The 21,254-nt window shown below is 43.7% G+C and overlaps 1 protein-coding gene across 2 annotated transcripts in view; it reads right to left on the reverse strand.

Annotated features, from left to right (window-relative positions):
• LOC133409979 (LIM domain-binding protein 3-like) overlaps positions 1-21,254 on the reverse strand; it is a 40,485-nt gene that overhangs the window by 2,055 nt on the left and 17,176 nt on the right. The window contains exons 4-14 of one of the 2 annotated variants that reach the window (XM_061690643.1): positions 18,594-18,663; positions 11,765-11,787; positions 10,989-11,177; positions 8,222-8,388; positions 7,816-7,861; positions 4,443-4,493; positions 3,348-3,511; positions 2,731-3,076; positions 882-1,062; positions 360-480; positions 166-281 (exon numbers count right to left, since the gene is read on the reverse strand). In XM_061690643.1, coding sequence (XP_061546627.1) covers positions 166-281; positions 360-480; positions 882-1,062; positions 2,731-3,076; positions 3,348-3,511; positions 4,443-4,493; positions 7,816-7,861; positions 8,222-8,388; positions 10,989-11,177; positions 11,765-11,787; positions 18,594-18,663 — 1,474 coding nt within the window. The remainder of the gene's footprint in view (positions 1-165; positions 282-359; positions 481-881; positions 1,063-2,730; positions 3,077-3,347; positions 3,512-4,442; positions 4,494-7,815; positions 7,862-8,221; positions 8,389-10,988; positions 11,178-11,764; positions 11,788-18,593; positions 18,664-21,254) is intronic. The other variant, XM_061690642.1, reaches the window with a different exon arrangement.

Raw genomic sequence — 21,254 nt, forward strand, 5'->3', positions numbered from 1 at the left:
GAACATTAACAGTGTGCTTCAATATAGGAACGTGAAATAAAATGTGCTTCAATAACGATTCAATTCAAAGCGATTGAATCGGTGAGCGAACGCGGTCTCGTCTCCCCGCCGGCGGTAACAGCGTACGGCGTCGAGCGTAAGTGTTTCACGTGTACGTGGTCTCACCGCACACACGAAGCAGGTGTCGTGCCAGGTGTGACCGAGGGCCTCGATGAATTTATCGCCAGCTTCCACCGGGAAGTCGCAGCCGTGACACTTGGTGCTGAACAGCGCCACGTAATCTGACGGCAGACCACAACGAGCCGCTTACTTTGCGAAAGCACACGGTGGCGTACGAGCGCGCCGCGCCGGCGCCGCACCTTTCTCGCAGTACGGCTCTCCGTCCTCCATGTGGAAGAGGCTGTTGCCGAAGGGCTGGCCGCAGGCGGCGCACACGAAACAGGTGGTGTGCCACGTCTGCCTCAGAGCGTGCATCACCTCCTGCAACGCAACGTCCACAAACGTCAACAAGCGTAGTCCGTGATGACTTCAAGTGTAGGACAGTCTGCTTCGTTCAGGTGTCTTGAATAGTGAAGGCTAGTCTGCGGTTAGTTCGGGTGTCCACAAAAGTGTAGGACAATATGTTTTTTCAGGTCATCTTAAGAATAGGACAGTTTGTGCCGAGTTCAGGTGTTTTGAATATAGTAGGACAGTCTGTGGTGAGTTCAAGTGCTTGTAATAAGACAGTTTGTGCATAGTTTGGAGGCCCAAAATAGTGTTGGACAGCGTTTGGCTCGGCGAGACGTCTTAGTATGAGTTTACTTTGTCCGAAAGGGTGTAGGAGAGTCTGTGGTTCGTTCAAGCGTCGCAGTCTGCATCCGCTTGCGCTTTGGCCGCCTTACCCCCATGACCTTGGTGTTGCACCGGGCGCAGGTGGGGGCGAAGAACTCCTCGTAGCAGTTCTCGCAGTAGACGCTGTTCTGCTCCTCCACGAAGCTGACGTCGGCCAGCGACATGTTGCAGTAGTGGCAGTTGAACTCCTCGGGGTGCCACGAGCGGCCCAGCGCCACCAGGAACGGACCCCTGCCGCCGGCACATTCGCGTCATTTGCCCGCCGGAGAAAACCGGCCGGTAAACCTCTCGAGATGATGCGGAGAAAGGTCCGGATGGCTATCGGCAGCGGTGGACGTTAACGGCTAAGTAAAGTACAGTAAGTGCTGATGATGTACAGAATGCATTTCAAAATGAGGGCATGCAAATGTATTGCTGAGTCAAAAACATTTTGAAATGACTGTTAGGAAAGTAGTCATTAGTGTTTTTATGGGTTGTGAAGTATGTGGTGTACATATGGACATCTGGTGGAACATCCTTCTAAATTTCATCAAGTGCAGCATACGGTCATAGTAGAAGTAAAAAAAAAAAAAAAAAACCTGCATGCAAAATGTGTTAGATAATTTAATTGCAATAAACTACTGTATTTTCTCGTGCATAACGCACATTTCCCCCCCAAAACATTGTCAAAAGTCAATAGTCCGCATTATACATGGGTATAGGGGCAAATCGAAAAAACTTTCACATTTTATAAATGCATTCCACCATCTAGTGGTTATTAAAAAGCTGTACACTTTCATTCCAAAAGACCACCGCCACCTAGTGGTTATAAAAAAAGGTGTCGCCTACACTTTCATTCCAATATGACAGGGGGACGTATGATATACAACTGTACATATATGTACAGTTGTGCTCATAAGTTGACATGCCCTGGCAGAATTAGTGAAATATATATATATTTTTTTAATATGACTGCTGACTGAACAACAACCACCATTAATTTCTTTTTGGTTATGTTTTGTTTAATGATCATGCTCTTCTGAAATGCTTGACCGTTTAATTTGAATTCCATTCAAATAAAATTAAATGTGTTTCGCCTGGTCCTTCATGTTTTCTTCCAAGAATTGTACCCCTCTTACAAATTCTGCCCGGGTAATCAAACATATGAGCACAACTGTGTGTTCTCTCATTTAGAAAATAAAAGTGGATTTCAAAATAAGAGCAAGTTAATTAAAAAAAGGATTAAGTGTTCAAACCAAGTGCTTAACTTCAGAATAGTTCTTTGGAAAAAAACTAGCAAAATACAGAAAATATTTCTGTATTATTCTGTATTAAAATATTTATTTCTATCATATGGGTAGAAGCAAAATAAAAAAATATGCATTATACATAGGTAGAAGGGTTTTCCAGAATTTTTCGGTCAACTTCGGGGTGGTGCGTATTACACACGAGAAATTACAGTATTTAAGGAAATGTCAAATGTATATCACCGATGTTGAAACCTCATATGATGTTCAATTTCATATTTTTTTCACAAATCAATACCATTTGTCCGTCCCCACCTTGTCTGTTATTTTGACGCATTATCAACCAATTGAAAGTGTTGAAAATAGTTTGAGAGCGAATCAATGAACTCTCTTGGACACTTGAACTGTCTGCGAAGTGTCGTAAAACTCCGCCTCTTCCCTCACTCTGCGGGAGCCGAGCGGCTTTACGCCGCGTCAAGATCAAGAGTCTGGATGTGAGAAGAAGATTTTTGATCCGTTTTCGAGCATTCGTGAATTCTTGCCCCTCGTGTTGGGGCTCAGGCCTGGACTGTGTGCTAACGGCCGAACGTCATCTCAACATTTCTCCTCGTAAAAGAACAAATCTGTCGCAGCGTTTTTTTGTTTCTTTGTTTGTTTGAGCGCGTGGCGTTACCTGATGATGCCGTTACAGGCTCCGCACAGCGGCGTGCGGCTGCTGGCGGCGAATCTCTCGGCCCGTTGCGCCACCCCTCTGGCCACCGGGGGGAAGGGGGCGGGGCCGGGAGCGACGGGGGCGGGAGCGGGGACGGCGGCCGAGGGGTTGGGGATGTACTGGGGCGGCGGGGGCGCGGCCTGAGGCAGCGGCGGCGCCTTGACGGTGTGGGTGGTGGTCTTGCTCGGGTCGAACTTGTCGGCGAAGGAGCTGTCGGTCACCCAGGGGGGGCGGTTGCCGCCCGCGCCGTGGGAGGGGGCGGGCGCGGCGGGGTGAGGGTGGAGCAGCGCGTGGGCTGGAGGCGCAGCTGGAGCAGACAGGAAGTAATCAATGAACCAATCAATTGACAACTAACCATTACATTGAGTAACACACTAACCAACCAATGTGCTGACTACTCAATCTGTCTCATGAATTTACCAACTATCTAACAATCAAATTATTGATTAAGCAACCAATTAGTTGACTAAAGCCTTTTAGATTAAAGCTGAACAGTCTTTAACAACCGATCGGTCGAGAAAACTCAACATTTGCGCGATCGCGTGACGGTCACGCGACGACGCGATTGGCCGGCTCACCCGGCTGCGACGGGTAGATGCAGGCCGTGCTGACCACCTTGGGAGGGGCGGAGCCGACGGGTATCTGAATGGAGCTCTGCTGAGTGGGCGGGCCCTGCTGGTAACGCTGCGGGGGCGGGGCCTGCCGGGCGGGAGCCCCGGCCGGGGCGGGCTGACCGAACTGACTAGAGGGGAAGCAAGAGACGACGCGTTCAAGGACCGAACGGACGACTGGCAACCTGACCGTGATGATTATGAGGACGATGATGTTAGCTTAGTGGATGACGAAGACGATGAGGCAGGCAGAGCGCTTCGTTTAGCCGACGAAGAAAAAGCAGCACCGACCGAACATCTTGTTCAAAACGCATTATTTCACACTCAATGTGCATTTTAGTTTGAATACACAGGAAAGATTCGATGGTAAAATCAACTCCTCTCAAGTCAATGGAAATCAATTGAAATGTCAGCCCGCAAAACCGCCACAATCTTTTTAGCTTATGTGCCTTTAATAAATGAAAATATTGTATACCAATTCATAAATAATAGAGCGGACCCACAATACTTTTCGGGACCGAGTCCCACCACGAATAGCGAGAAATACGCGAATAATTGACTCTCTCTTATCATTGCCTTGAGAAGAAGAAGAAAGAAAGTATTTTGGTATATTTTTTAATGACGATTTTCAATTGCAGCCCCAAGCCAAAAAAACAAAACAAATAACAAATCGACGAAGCAACAGCTCGCTAGTACCTCGGCCGTCTTCCGTAACTCCTTGTCCGCGTATGAGGCCATATCGTACCTTCGTCGCTCGACTTCACGCAAAGCAAAACAATTCCACCAAGCAATTGCTCGTCGCTCAAAAAACTTCGACGTTCGGGCACTCGTATGTGAAGGCGGCACAGTATTTTGGGTAACTTCCCGGGCGTCTTTCTGACTTCCTCTCAGCTTTCTACGCACGGGGGACAGCGCCCCCTAGTTGGCCATTCAAACAGCAGCCGTGTACACGTGACGAGCACGTTAATATCCGTTAACGGCGCGGAACGAGAAAAGAAGCTCAATGAAAGACGAGCGAATGGCGATGGGCATCGGGTGACGGCGGGCGTCGGCTGGCGGTACCTGGACACGGCCGCCTTGTGCCGGATGCCGGCGGGCGACGGACGCTTCAGGCTGCAAGTGTAAAAAGATACAAAACACGAGAGCAAACGTCACCATCGGACGCGTGTGGCGTTCAGGAGCTTGGGACACAAGACGAAGAAGGGGAACGGGACGGGCGACGCGGAAGGACACGCAGGAAGCGAGCCAGCGACTTCCTCCAGCATCACAAAGACCCAAAATACGACTCCAGTTGCGTTCCCGCTCCCAAAGTAACCTTTGAACAACGCTTTTGTCGGCCGGAGCAAAATTTCCCGGCGACGCTTGAGCGCAACACAAGCGAGTTGTCGTCATCATCATCCATGCAAGAAACAACTCAACTTTCACTCACTCAAAAATGACAAGCTCATCCTTTTTCAAACAGTGCTTTGTTGTGGCAAGCTTTCCCAGCTGTGCCTGAACACAACATCGCCACCCCAAGACTTTCTCATTGCTTTTTGCTCAATTACCATCAGCACGGAAAAACAATTAGGACAACGTTCAGCAACAGTTTGTGGAAATGAATGGAAGAGGCCGACTTTCCTGGCTGCACTTGAAGGAGACTCAGCGTGGAAAAGACTTTTTATGTCTCATTTTCTCAGTTCAAGTGCTTATTTCTGTCATTTTTACAACTTTGCTGTACAGTCGCCATCATCATCTACACAAACAATGACAACTACACAAAACCCACCAAAGACTATTTTCTCAGCATAAGTGTTAATTTCCAACAATTTACAAGCGTATGCCGTGTTTTTTCAAGCAGGATTCATCGCTAATTGTTTAGTTTGTGTCAAATAACTTCATCAGATAGTCACCCACACAAAAATAGGACTCAACTTGAGTCTGTTTCTTTGTCAAGTGACAAGAATATCGACTGCGACATCGTTTGACAAATGTTTATGGCAAAGAAGGGGACAACTTTCCCATACGCCAACTGCATTTGAAGGCAACACATTCACCGTGGAAAGACAGTAAGACATTTTTTTTAGATTTCAATTTGCACAAAAGACTCAACTTGAGTCCGTTTCCTTGCGAAGGGTGACAAGAAAAAAAATAAAATGTAAATTTAAAAAGTTGGTTATCAACAGTTTGTGGACAAAGGCCTACCTGAAAAAAATCAACACTCTCACCCATGGAAAGACTGCAAGTTGTTTTTTTAGTAAGTTAGAGCTTGCAAGAATTTTGGTAACGTGATGCCTCGCTATTTCCGGGGGATAGGGACCGCGAATGGCCAAAATCACACATAATGATGATGACCATTATAAGTGCATTACATATATATATATATATATATATATATATATATATATATATATATATATTCTTGAGTATGCGGGGGTGGACCACCAAATAAGGGGTTTTGGGATGGGGTCCCTAAAAAACAGAAAAAAAACCAAAAGAAAATTTAAAAAAAAATTAAAGTAAAAAAGTGGGGAAAATTGATGAAAAAACGTTTGAAGAAAAATCCGCTTTTACAAGGGTCCACTGTATATAAGCGTACCATAGCTAAGTGCATAAAGAAGATCAAGAATCCAAAACACACACACACGAGTATTAGTGTCGTGTGCCACTGTGCTTTTGAGTCATGCGACAATCCAACTGCTGCCGTTGCTATGACGACAACACCCTCAACCTCTTAAAAGCTGGACCTGTGCCACTATTGATCCACGTTGGCCATGGATGTGGGGGAGGGTGCGTGTGTGCGCCCGCGTGTGTGTGGGTGGGTGGGTGGGGGGTGGGGGGGGGGGGGGGGGGTGCGGACGGCATTTAATGGACGATGATTAAATAAGCGCGGCCGCAGATCGTCATCCATCTGGACGGAGGAGACGAGCAAGAAGCCTTTTAAGTTCTCCCTGAGCAAGATTCAATTTGAGAGAAAAGCAGAGGAACTTTCTGGAAGATGACCTCATCCACAATTACGGAGGTTTCCATGGCTACCGTTCGTCTTCCTCGAGGATGCTTTGCTTGCATTTTAACTTACTGGATGTACACTGGACACTTCATTAGGTACAGCCAATACAAACAAAAGCTTTTACAAAACATCATAAAGCTGGTCATGGACAAGGTCAGAGAGATTTTCATGTAACAATTATGACTTAATTATTAATTGTTTTATTTATATTTGATGCAAAAAAGTATTGATAAATTCTTCAGCCAACTGGAATCCTCTGGAAATGGGTTGGATGAATGCGCACGTGATTATTATTTTTTTTAAATGCGTTGTTGTTCAGCTGACCTAAATTGGTATTTTTACATTAAGTCACTATTACATATTTTATAAAACATGCAACTATAAAAACTACAATTCATGTTGTGATCGTTGAGCTCTTGTAGCTAAATTTGGAGAGCAAATTATTAGACACAGCTCTCAAAATGTACAAGCACAATAACAAACATGATAATTACAATCATTATAATAATTCAGATGATAGTGAATTTCAAGGCACCCAAGGACGCTTAATAACAGAAAATATGAAACATCTAATATATAATGAATATCGCTGTCAAAAGTAAACACTTTTGTCTTGATAAAGTCCGAATAAATGTATCGACTCAAGTGTCTGCTGAAGCCTGAGCATTCTGTCATACAGCGTCACCTGGTGGTCAAACTACCTCATTACACGAGATGCGGCAACACGACCGAGGAGGATTTGGGACACAAGAAAAAAACAACAAGAATAATAATTACACTACAAGATTAAAGTCGGAATTTGCATATTGTTGAAAAGTGGTAATATTGCAAGAATTTAGTTGGATGTTTTTGAGAAACAGTTGTATTATTATTATTATTATTATTGTAGAGATTATATTAAGAAAAGTTGCATATTTTCCACACAAAATATATTTGACAAAAAGGCAAGATAAAAAGTAAAAATAATATTTATAATAATAATAAAGGAATAAAGTCATACTATTACAAAATAGTACATATATTCGAGATAAAGAGTTGTAGCCACAATTTTTGAGCTAAAAAGTATATTTTCAAGAACATTTATTTTTATCCACAAATTCATATATTTTCGAGATAAATAGTCATATAGCATATTGTTGAGAGTAAATACATTGAATACAACTTGAATAACCTTGAATGAAATATGACTTCTTTCTTGAAAAATACAACATAATTCTCGCAAGGCTGCGACTTAAATCCGGTAGTGTCATTTTTATGTTTTCCATGGCGACCCTAAAAATGACAAAACAACGAATAAATAAGAACTTGCGTTGGCAGGAAGTGGTGAGGGTGGCGGTGATGTGGTTGAGGTGGGGTGTTGGTGTTGGGGGGGGGGGGGGCGTTAAAGGGGCGGGGCAGAGCGGGACTTCCTGTGCAGGTTCCCGGGGTGCGAGTGACGCGGCCTACCTGCTCTTGCTCAACACCTCGTCCTCCTCGTCCTCACCCTCCATTACTGAGAGGAACAAACAAACAAAATGGAGCATGTTGTGATATTGATGTCATTGGAATGCAGGGGTGGGCAAAGTATGGACCGCGGGCCAAAGGAGGCGCTCCGTTCTTTGATGAGCGTTTAACCTTATCGAGAGTGCTGGAATATTTTGAGCATTAATGTTCACCTTAGTTCCGCCTAAAATTCGAATGGATTTATCCAAATGTTTTGTTTTTCAAAATTCAATGATATGAATAAATATAAAATATATGATATCAATTGTGCATTACATTTTCGGTTTTACAAATGAAATGTGGCCAATAAGCTGTTTACTTTGCCCACCCTGTTGTAATATTCTCGCTGTAAGCGTGTCCGTCTCCTTACCGGAGCGCGTCCCTGTTCCAGTCATGTTGGCGAGCGCCTGGAAGGTTTTGGACTGCGCGCTGACTTGGCGGCGCCGTCCTCGCTCGTCCTCGTCCTCCCCTTCCTCGGCGCTCAGGACCGCCCGGTAGACGGGCGAGGCGTTGTCCACCAGACGCTCTGGAAGTGGACTGGAGCCAGACACAGGGGGGGACGCCGCCACCACCAACCCACCACCCATAATGACACCCCCACAACAAGTCAGCTCAGGGGCCAGGTAGTTTCTTTTGGGAGGACTTTTTTGGGGTCATGAAACCAACTAAAAGAGTGACTCGCAAATGAATTACACATCATTAAAAAAAGATTCATTTGAAGAAAAAAGAGCATACGAGAACCTTATTAAGCACACAAAGAAGACAAAACAAACATTTGTGAAGGAGGAAAAGGAGCTCAGAACATTTGCTTTGATTATTATGACTTTCAAATGTAAGTGATGGACGCAGAAGACTGTCAGAGGACGAGCTCGGTTTTCACAAGATATTTTTTCAGCTGAGAGCAGAAAAAAATGCAACCTTTTCATGCCAGATGTCTCAAAGTGCACAATCCAACACATACAAGCGTAAGTCATATGTTGGTAGATTTCCTGCACACACCCGTCAATACCCGGGCGCACCCGTGCAGGCCCACAAAAACAGGTTTATAGGCACTGAAGGCCTCATCACTTGGGATCAAAACTGTCCAAAAGGTTAATCAAATAAATGATTGTACTACGCACCCCCTGGAGCAAACACAGCACACCGGAGTTGTAGATAAAAAAAATCAATTCAACATGTTGACTGACAACGAAGACGCGTATGACCTAATCTTCATCACAACACACACAGGCGTGAGTAACAATCCTGGAAAAGAGTTTCTCTCAGACTTTTAAAGCTACACACCCCTTTCAACATCATGGTGCAACAAGTCAAACCAAAGCAAGTTAATAGCCCATGAAGGCCAATTTACTTGGGACAAAAACGGCAACAAATGTAAATGTGCAATTACGATACGACACCCCCCTACTGGGGACTAAGCGTACCCCGTTTGGGAATCCGAATTAACTGATTGCGTACCCTTAAGGAGTTTCCGGAAGGCACTAAAGACATACGAAATACTCTTCAACGCAACACGCAACATTAGACACATGACTGTAGACCAGTCTTTCCCACGCACCCCCATCCACACACTGGCGCACCCCTTTTTCCCTGCGGTGAATCCCTCGACAATGATGCCTGCTGTAGATCAAACCTGAAACTGTCTTGAACAATCGACACTCACACAAAGTTTTCAATCCCAGCCCCCCCCCCCCCCCCCCCCCCCAAAAAGAAGTCATAAAAGCCTCATCACTTGGGATAAAACCGTCAAACTAAATGTCAAAATGTCAATTCTTATTGCGCCCAGCGCACCACTGTTGTCGAGCAAAGCTGAAAAACGTATCCGGAGGCGAAAGAAGACGAGTACGAAATCCTCCTCATCACAACGCGAACACACATTAGTGGCGTGACTGTCGATCAATCTCTCCCACGCACCCTCGTCAACATCCTGGCGCTCCCCTCTTGCCCCGTACGCCTCCTTGAAAAAGATAAAAGTCCAAGTCAAAACTAAGCCTCTTTTTAACCATAATGCTCTTATCACTTACAGACAAAAACTATAATTAATGGAATGGATGAAAATTCATCCATTCTAGCCCCCCCCCCCCCCCCCCCACCCCCCAAAATACCCAAATTAGTTTTTTTTAATGTTCTTTCTTTGAGGGAAAAAAAAAAAAAAAATTACGTTCGGGGGTTTTGTTCCAGACCAGCCCTGCAGTAGACAGAATCCGCGAAGTAGCAACCAAGTATTTATGGTATTATTGGTATTAGATAAGGTATTTTTAAGTTTCATGCATACACTTTATCACCAACTTTCAATATAGTACATGCACGTGGAGTCGCCATCCACACATCCATCCATTTTCCTCCGCTTATCTGAGGTCGGGTCGCGGGGGCAGCAGCCTCAGCAGGGAAGCCCGGACTTCCCTCTCCCCAGTCACTTCCTCCAGCTCTTCCGAGGTCGTCCCCGGTTCTCCTCCCGGTGGGACGTGCCCGGAACACCTCACCGGAGAAGCGTCCGGGAGGCATCCTAATCAGATGCCCGAGCCGCCTCGTCTGGCTCGACTCTGAGATCCTCCCGGATGACCGAGCTTCTCAGCCTACATTCAACACCATCGTAACTATGACCGTGAATGTCTTTAAATGGTGGCTCTACTCTGTTGAGCGATGTGGCAGTAAACACGTATGCGGACGTACTACAGGCCAGCTATTTCCTGCTTACCTGCTGTTCTGGATTCCAATATATTCAATTAGCTAACGACGTTTAATACAAAAAACTGCAATGTACTCAACCCGCAGGAAGTGAAGAGCGATAGAGCGAGCAACGACTGCATTGCGTTTCTCGTCAGCATCGTTCGCTACTTTTCAAGATTGCGCGATACATCGAGGGCACGACTGTCTCCAGGGGAGAACCGAAAGGCACTACACATTCCAACAGCAATACCAAACGGCGGGCTCGCTTTACGCTACAAGGCGCGACATAGTGAACAGGGAGTGATTCCCAACACAGCCAGAGTGAAGTTTCAGAAAAATTAACTGACGGATTCATTGATAGTATACTTATTAAGAACTGATGTTATATTTGAATGGTAAACTTGTAACAAAGAGGAAGGAAGCAACGAAGTAGGTGGCGGTCGGGCAGGCGGGGTCTTTGTTCTCACCCGGCGTCGTGGCCCTTGGTCAAGGTCTGCCCGGCGATGGCGTCCATGATGGCGTCTTGCGAGTACATGCTGATGGGCGTGTTGTACTGGGCGTGGATGATGGTGGCCTTTCCCCCCGGGCCCGTCACCTCAATGGCCTTGTGGGCGGCGGCGGCGGCGCCGCCGCTCTCCTTCAGAACCGTGCCGGCGCTGATGGCGGGAGCGGGGTGGGGAGTGAGGATGCCGCGTGGGTAAAAAGACGAGATGAGCTGCAGCCACGCTTCCTCAAACGTGCATGTGGGCGTTTACATTCGGTGACATCATTCGAACTGCTCTTAGTGCGAGAGGACTCGGCATCTTTTTGCACAATTGTAAAAAAAATAATAACAATAATAATTTGTACCGACCGGCATTACCAGATAACTAGCCACCCTTTATTGCTAAGTGACCGGTTTTCTTTTCTCCTCAATGTCTTTGTGTCTCAGAAGCTAGCTAGCTAGTTCTGAAGTCAAAGATGTTGCTGTACAAAAAAAAAAAAAATATTATTTTTATGAAATTGATTTCATGTCTTATCGGAAATATACCCCCACCCACCAAAAAAAAAACTTGCTAGGTTTTAGTAACACCATAACACTGCAACTTCAAAAACAAACACACCTCAAATTAAAGCAGCTTCTTCTACTGGCCAATGTGCTGTGCAACGTAAATCCACTGCTACCATGACAACACACACCCACACACACACACACACGGACAGACACACTTGCTACTTGATGCACTCGGCAGGAGATACTAACTTGTGAGCAGGGGGGCTGAAAACCTGGTTTCGTCCATGGAGGGAGGATGAAGGAGGCCAAAATGAGGAAGACGAGGAGAGAGAAGAAGATTAGTCATGTGACATCACTTTTAGTTGGTGTGAGGAAGAGGAGGAGGAGGTGAACATCTGACTGAGGAGGAAAAGTGTGAGTGACATCGTCAGGTAGCCACCATGTTGTACAACAGCTCCATTAGCTCGTTTTTAGCATGAGCATGCTAGCACTGCCTCCCACTCTCTCGGTTCTTCCCAAAAGTGTTTACCATAAACTGGAATTTCATTTTATTTTTTTCCCTTAAGCAAATTCAAACTGCCATAGAAAGTCAAAGGTGACGACTGAGGTGCTAACATGATGGAGAAACTTAGTGGCTAACACGTCTCCCTGACAAGTCCAAAGGTTCTGGGCTCGACTCTCAACCCGGCCTTCCTGTGTGGCGTCTGTATGTTCTTCCTGTGCTCAAGTGGGTTTTTCCTCCCACACCGCAAAAAACACGTTAGCATGTTAGCTTCGTTAAAGACTGAATGAACAAATAGGGTTAATGTGAGCGGGAGGCGCTTGTTTGTCTCCAAGTGTCCTGCCGTTGGCTGCGACCAGTCCAGGGTGTTCCCGGCTTCTCTCACCCGAAGGTAGCTGAAATAGCGTCCAGCTAACTTTAAGGATGTTAAGCGCTATCGAAAATGGACGGACGGACTGGACTCGACTGGACATTTGAGCTGCCGCGGTTCCATTTGCGGCCAACGGGTGTCGGTAAAGCGCTTTTAAACTGTTGCTGACTGTCAGTGTCAAAACTACTCAAGAAGAAAAAAAAATTCTGGAACGCCAAAAAAAAAAAAAAAAAAAAAAAGTGTGGGGGGGCGGGGGGAGCATGAGGTATAGAAAAGTGATAAGGATTCAGGATTCTTTTGAGCTTTTGACTGACAGGGGCCCAAAATTAGTGGTATTAAAGTGGGCGGTTCCAAAGTGAGATTTTTCCCAAATGTCTGGCAGCGCCTGCTTAAATACAAAAATACAACAACAACAAATCAACGTGCTGCCAATCATTCCCGGTTTCCCGCCTGTGGAAAACCTGACTCACGACCTCGAAATTGGCCCCTTGAAACGATTTGATTGGCACAGCGTCGTTCGCCAAGACAGAGCGGCAACGACTCAACGTCAATCAAACGAGCGCGCCCGAGGCCCGAATGAGCTCGCTACTTGCCGCCAAAGGTATGCGGGGTAATGGAGTCTCAGCTCCGTTTGGCAACGTCCTCTCGCTCGCCTCAAAACGGTCGACAGTACGACGCCATCGCTCGAAAAACCAGCCTGGGAAAAATGTGATCGGAACTTCTTTAATCTGGACGACGCAACATTTCCAGGAGCAACGCTGCCTCAAATCTGTTCATTCTAATGCATTCATTTATTTTGTTATTTCCTTTCATGAAATAATTTGTTCAGTGAGTTATTGTAAATAATGAAAAGTAACATTGGAGTAAAATATAATCATAGATAATTGCGTCTACTTAATTATGAATAATAGCAGAACATTTTATTAGAATAGTACAAGTATCATCCAAAATAAACAATTTTACATTGCGTATTTGACTAAATTATTGGTTAATCAGTCTAAAAGAAATTAATAATTATTTTACCTGTAATTGTTCATATAGATAGATAGATTTATTATTAATACATTTATCTCATTAAATATTTTGTTTTATTTGACTCTTAAAATAACAAATATTAGAAGAATCAACATGTTTTAAAATAATTGTTTACTTAATTATGATGAAATGAATTTAAAATAATAAAATGAACACTGGGCGGAACGTCTGCCTCACAGTTGTGAGGTTGCGGGTTCAACTCCGGCCTCGCCCGTGTGGAGTTTGCATGGTGTCCCCGTGCCTGCGTGGCTTTTCTCCGGGTACTCCGTGTTTCTCCCACATTTCAAAAACATGCATGGGGTAGGCTAATTGAAGACACTAAATTGCCTGTAGCTGTGAATAATTATTTGCTTAAATGTGCCCTGCGATTGGCTGGCGACCAGTTCAGGGTGTACCCCGCCTCTCGCCCAGAGTCAGCAGGGATCGGCGGCGGCATACCCGCGACCCGCGTGAGGACAAGCGGTACGGAAAATGGATGGATGGATGGAAAATGAACATTTGTATTTCGTAAAAAAAATGGGTTAATTAATCGTAAATATTTTACATACGCGCGTTAACCTGAACAATCTGTTAGTTTTAGTTGATTCCCTGTAAATAATAAAAACTAAATATTAATAGAATACTTTAAGATAATTGTCTAGTTCATTTGAAATAATTTAAACATTTTATATAACACAAAAATATGAGTAAAACATTTTTATATTTTATCAAATAATTTGTTCATGAACTCTAAATTAAATGAATTTAAAAATGAGGACACATTATTGTTATATTATTAAAATGAGCTAATAATTTCCTATAATTATTTGACATGTACATTTGTATGTTTTTTTTTTAAACTCATGTTAAATGACCTGGCCCATCCGTCTATTAAAAAAATTCAATGTGGCGCTTGAGCACAAATGTTTGCCCAGCCTGCTGGAACCCTGGTCAACATTTTGACAGCAAATGTTCTGAAGCTTTTTTTTTTTCCTTTTTTCCTTCTTCTCCTCCTTCACATGGCAGGACGCGCTTACATCAAGTGCAACTACACCAAGTCAACACTGAACAGGACAAGTGCAGTGGTACCTTGACTTCCAAGTTTCATTCCTTCCGTGAGCAAGCTTGTCACTTAACGTACAAATCAATTTTCCCCGATGAAAAGAATTGAAATGCCATCGCAGGAACCTCGCCCTGGCGCCAAGAGCAAAAATCTGCCAGTCAGTGACGGCCCTTCAAAAAGGTTTCGAATTGCCTAAACCGACGCAGTAGGCGGCAAAGCGCTACATGAAGCTCCTCAACTCACTTCGCCGTAGTTGCTTGGCACCAAGATGCCACGAGACGGCGTCAAAGCAATACTTATTATATTAGACAAGACTTGGGCCTGAGCACAAAAAGTGAATAAAGCAACGTAATGAGTAACGATTTTTGATAATCGATTAATCGTTCAGACACCTTGTACAACTTGAAATTGTCCAAATCATCGGAATTTGAGCCTCTCAACAGTAAATATTAAGAATTATACTTAATACAATAAAGAAGACTCATTACGTTTGTGTCATGTTTAAACAAGAGATTTGCAAACATCAGATATTATTTTGGAAAACAATGATTAACATTTTTGCCGATTTCCTTACGGATGTTACGAACCAAACCAGTAAATGAATCACAATCAATTTATGTTTGTATATTTTCTGCACTGTCAATTTGAAATAATGTCCATTTCAATTATTTAAAATCTAAATCCTTGAAAAAATAATCGAGAGAGTAATCGATTACTAAACTAATCGTTAGTTGGAGCCCTAGTTTTGTTTTTAATGGCTAAAAGTAGCACTTTATTGTGTAAAAAAACAACTCATAACTAAAAATAACAAGTGCACTGAAATGGTTTTGTAAAGTAAATGATGTACACACCGTAGTACTGGTGTGTTGATGTGTGCCTTTGAGGGGCGTGGCCTAGTGAGATGTTAGGATGTGGAGTCAGTCTGCGTGTGAGTTGTGGCCTACAGCATCTCCTTATGAGTGTTCTCATTTTCTATTTGTGTGTTTGACTGTTTTTCCCTTTCAAGGAAAGGATCAAAGTGCTTTGGCGGCTTCGGTGGGGGCATCACACTGCCTCAATTACTCCATTTTTCATCACTTCACACAAGAAATTCAACCGAGCCACGTCTCGTAATCGGAAAACCTCCAAAGACGGTGCACTAGTAAGTCAAAGTATCACTGTAAGTCCTAACTCATCACACTCCTGCCGGGATCTTTTCCCCACCCGGTCCTGGCTACGTACCCCGCGGGTAGGCCCGCCTGCGTGGCCGCCATCTCCCTCAGAGTTTCCTCCGAGTACAGGCCGACGGGCGAGTTATACTGCCTCCTGCGGGCGGGGCCGGCGCACGCCTCGGCCGACAGACGACCGTTCAGCTGCAGCCGCGGCCGGGGAGGAGACGGGGCAGAAAACGTCCATCAATGGGAAGTTAATACGATAATATTATCTTGTTTCCACTCCTCTGTTTTAACGTGTGTTTTTTAAGTCACCACAAGAGGGCAGCAGCAGACCGAAAGTGGCAGCGCTTCTCAAACTGGGCCCCCTGACCCTCACCAGCCGTAGCTTGGGGGTCTTAACATTTCAATAAAGTACTAAGCTTCATTTGGGGACAGGCGTGCCAATAAAAAAAAATGAACAACTAGACAAAAAATAAATCAGTAGCTCATCCCTACCTTACATTTGGGCCAATTAAAAGCTCTTTTTTGATTGTGATGTACGACCCCAATTCCAATGAAGTTGGGACGTTGTGTTAAACATAAATAATAACAGAACACAATGATTTGCAAATCATATTTCATTGAATACACTACATAGACAAGATATGGAATGTTAAACGGATCAACTTGATTGTTTTTAGCAAATAATCATCAACTTAGAATTGATGGCTGCAACACGTTCCAAACAGGTGGCAAAAAAGAGTGAGAAAGTTGAGGAATGCTCATCAAACACCTGTTTGGAACATCCCACAGGTGAACAGGCGAATTGGGAACAGGTGGGTGCCGTGATTGCTTCCCTGAAGTGCTCAGTCATTCAAAAGCAAAGATGGGGCGAGGTTCACCTCTTTGTGAACAAGTGCGTGAGGAAATAGTCTCACAGTGCACTGCATCAAAAACCGACATCAACGTGTACAGGATCTCACCGCGTGGGCTCAGGAACACTTCAGAAAACCAATGTCAGTCAATACAGTTCGGCGCTACATCCGGAAGTTGAAAACTTGAAACTTGAAACTCTACAATGCAAAGCAAAAGCCATTGATCAACAACACCCAGAAACGCCGCCGGCTTCTCTGGGCCGAGCTCATCTAAGATGGACCGAGGCAAAGTGGAAAAGTCTTCTGTGGTCCGACGAGTCCGCCTTTCAAATTGTTTTTGGAAACTGTGGACGTGGCGTCCTCCGGGCCAAAGAGGAAAAGAACCATCCGGACTGTTACGGACGCAAAGTTCAAAAGCCGGCATCTGTGATGGTATGGGGCTGTGTTACACATCTGTGAAGGCACCATTCATGCTGAAAGCTACATACAGGTTTTGGAGAAACATGCTGCCATCCAAGCAACGTCTTTTTCATGGACGCCCCTGCTTATTTCAGCGAGACAATGCCAAACCACATTCTGCACGTGTTACAACAGCGTGGCTTCGTAGTACAAGAGTGTGGGTACTAGACCGGCCTGCCTGCAGTCTAGACCTGTCTCCAATTGAAAATGTGCGGCGCATTATGAAGCGTAAAATACGAGAACGGAGACCCCGGTCTGTTGAACTGCTCAAGCTGTACATCGAGCAAGAATGGGAAAGAATTCCACCTACAAAGCTTCAACAATTCGTGTCCTCAGTTCCCAAACGTTGATTGAATGTTGTTCAAAGAAAAGGTGACGTAACACCGTGGTAAACATGACCCCGTCCCAGCTTTTTGGGAACGGGTTGCAGCCATAACATTCAAAGTTCAGGATTATTTGCTAAAAACAATCAAGTTGATCAGTTTGAAGATGAAATATCTCGTCTTTGTAGTGGGAAAGATAGGTTGAACATGATTTGCAAATCATTGGATTCTGTTTAACAGAACGTCCCAACTTCATTGGAATTGTGGTTGTATAATTACAGAAATCATAATCAAGCAATGAAGTCTGTATTTTTTTAAGAAAAACTATTATTAGAGGTACAGATTATTTTCCTGTTTTTTAGGTGTTTTTTGTGGCTTAAGAGTAGAGGTGCAATAATCTATTTTGATAATCGATGAATCAGTTAGAGACTTCGTTTAACTTAAAATTGTCCAAATCTTCAGAATTTCAGCCTCTCAACTTGACTTGATAATATTTTTAGATTTCTGTAGTCCTCCATGAAGGCGGCCTGATTACCTTTGTGTTTTTCCAAATAAAACATTTGCAAACATCAGCTTTTACTTTGGAAAACAATGATCAGAAATTTAGCAGACTTTCTGACATACATTATTACGGACCAAACCAGTAAATCATCGTCAATTTATGTCAGTCAATTAGAAATTATTTCTGCTTTTGAATAAAAGGAAGGAAATTTCAAATTTTGTTTTATCTGATTGTTGGATTAATTCCAAAAATAATCAACAGCTTCATCGATTATTAAAATAATCGTTAACTGCAGCCCTAATTAGGAGAATAAAATGTCATTGTAATTCACTTGCTTCAAATATTACTTTCGTCTCTCATTAAACTTGGACTTTGATACTATATTATAATTTTATCTTGGGAAAACAACTTTATTTTTGTAATATTACGACTTTTTATTCTGACAAAATATATTTTTTCTTGTAATGACTACGTTTTTGTTTTTTTATTTCAAATAAGACTTTATTCTTCCAATATTACAACTTTTTTTTTTTTTTTTTTTTTTTTACATTTAGGAGGTACACATGGTAGTTCTGTTTAATTTGAGAATCTAATTTTAAGAACGATGCCTTGGAAAAAAAAAAATTCTCCTGTAACGACACCCTGGACCCAAAACGTTTGAGAAACCCCGATAACGAGAACTAATGTCAAATTAATATTCATGTTCTAAGTTTTGTTTCTCTGGTCTCCTTAGCTTTGGAAGGCAAAAAGTCACATTTAAGGCTTCAACAAATATGGAGAGAATGAGAGAGAGAGAGAGAGAGAGAGAGTGGAGCGATGGATTATGGGAAAACTCACCTGCTGGTGAGGGATCATGGAAATGCCGGCATCAATTCTCGGCGTTGGCATGACAACAGGACGCTTCGACCTACACGGAGACAGAAAAAATATTCATTTGACTGACAGAAAATGTCCTGTTTTGAAAGGTGGCAATGGAAGATTAATGTGCTGAAATGTGACTTTATCAGACATTTTATAAATATATTCGCGACTTCAATATCTACAGTATCTATCAATCGACACTGCAAAAACGCAAAATCTTACCTACTGAATTAATCTTATTTGTAGTGAAAAAATTTATCTTACTGTACTTTTTAAAGACACTTTTGACAACAAGACCGGTTTATTTTAAAGAATCTTATCAAGTCAATTATAGTAGTTCCATTGGCAGATTTTTTCACTTCAAACAAAACATTTTGTCCCTAAAATAAGTGAATAAAATCTGCCAATGCAACGACTATAATTGACTTGTATCAGTTTTTTTTGTCTTGCTGAAAATTTGCAAAAAACAGCAAAAGCTGTCTAAAAATGAGTAGCGTAGGATGTTTCACTAGAAATAAGAGGAATTCACTCGGTAGGATTTTGCATCTCGCTCTCTCTGTCCAGGTTGTTGCTTGAAACGAGTGAGCTGATTTCATCATTGCTTCTTCTCCCGTGCTGACTTTGTGCAACGGCTCCTCTGCGGGCGTCATGGAAAAGCTCCAGAAAGTCAAGCGTTTTACTTTTGAGGCAGAAGAGCTAGAAAAAATAGACGCTGACCCCGAGCTGAACGAGCGTGCCGACAAACATCTTCGTCCCCACACGCTCAACACGCTCTGAACGCGCTCGCTGGGGGAGGACAAAATCCATCTCCATCCCCATCCTCATCCTCAACATTGCGTCTTATCTGCATGACCCGAAGCGCTGCCGCTTGGTTATGAGACGGCGCTCGGAGCTCAGCGTGCGCCGACATTCATTTCCTCGCTCAACATGTCAGATCTTATCTGTGGAAAAAAAAGCTTGGGGGCGAGCGGGAGGCCACGTCCGCATCAATGCCGCTGCCCTCTTTGCGGACCAGTTACAGGAGGCCACATCCACCTTGACACAGCTTCCCTCGTAGTTATTTTATTGATTGAGCTCGATTTGACCGTGCGAGGCAATTGAGAAGATTTGTATCTGTCGTGCCGACCTGGAAATAGACAGCAATGTAAAACAAAGCAAAATATAAGCAATTACAAATACAGCGACGAAAAAAACTACAGTTTGATATGGTTAGATCCATCCATCCATTTTCCGTGCCGCTTCTCCTCACTCGGGTGGCGGGCGTGCCGGTGCCTATCCCAGCCATCTTTTGGGCGAGAGGCGGCGTACACCCCGAACTGGTCGGCAGCCAATCGCGGGGCACATACAAACAAAAAAACACTTGCACTCACATTCACATCTACGGGCAATTTAGAGTTTTCAATCAACCTACCGCGCAAATTTTTGGGATGTGCCCGGAGAAAACCCATACAGGCGATTTGAACCCCGGTCCTCAGAACTGTGAGACAGATATGCTAACCAATCGCCCACCGTGCCGCCTGATACAGTTACAAAGTTGCATAATACAGTGGACCCCCGCTGTGTGGGGGGTGAGAGTTAAAACCACGAATAGTTAAAGTCTACAAAAACTGACAGTATAATTGCCACGAACACACACAAACGGGAATAAGGAAGGAAGGGATTGGGTGTAAAAAAGACAAAAATTGAAAAAAAACATTGGGCAAAAAAATGCAAATAAGCAGGGGTCGGGTAAAATAACAAAAAGGTTCAAAAGAGGATCAAAACAGATGCAGTCATCACGTACAGTCTCCCTCGCTAACTTTTGAAACGAAGACATTGCGATGAATGAGGGGATTTTTCGGATTTGTTGCACTGTTCCAGTGGTTTGGGGCGGAAAAATGAAAAGGGGGTCAATAAACGAGAGGAACGGAGCGTGCTGGTGCTGGTATGCGTGGTGAGCAGAGAGCCATGATATGGCGGCGTCTTGCGGATGAGGGTTTTATCGATAAACAAGACGGAATAGTGAATTTGTCTGCATGAAGATAGAAGGCCAATTAGCTGGGGAGTTTTCCTATGGGCAAGTAGAACGAACATTTAAAGTATTTCAAATATGACCCTCTACAAAAATGTTGAATGTAACTCGATGGTTTAAAAAAAAAAAAAAAGTATATTGACAAAACGTATACACAGCTCACAGGTTTGAGGAACATTTACCAAAGCGACTGACCCGATCTCACAAATAGGGCTCCTGCTAGCAAATATTTTGACAATCGAGTATTCTATCGATTATCTGGATAGTCGGGTATTATTTCCGTCCACCTGGGGTCGCCATCCACACGTTCTACTGAAGTATCTGTGACTTTTACGCGTGTATGGCTTTCAACAAATTCCTGGTGTGTTTTTGGCAAATAAAGATTGTATGGAACATTTTGCACGTGTCCACCCTGTCATTATGGTGGAACCGCGCCTTTAAGAAACCCTCTGATGTTTCCAGTCACAGTACGACCAGCACGTTGTCTTTTTTCACTTGAGGCTGAAACAGTGTTGTCAATCTTAACGTCTACTCTGTCATAGTGAAATATCAATTGACATAAAAACCTTTCCGAAATTCAAAATGTATTTTTTTGTTGTAACTCAGGTCAAAAGTGTACAAACAAT

This window comes from Phycodurus eques, chromosome 11, assembly GCF_024500275.1.
Source record: "Phycodurus eques isolate BA_2022a chromosome 11, UOR_Pequ_1.1, whole genome shotgun sequence".
Classification (NCBI taxonomy): domain Eukaryota; kingdom Metazoa; phylum Chordata; class Actinopteri; order Syngnathiformes; family Syngnathidae; genus Phycodurus; species Phycodurus eques.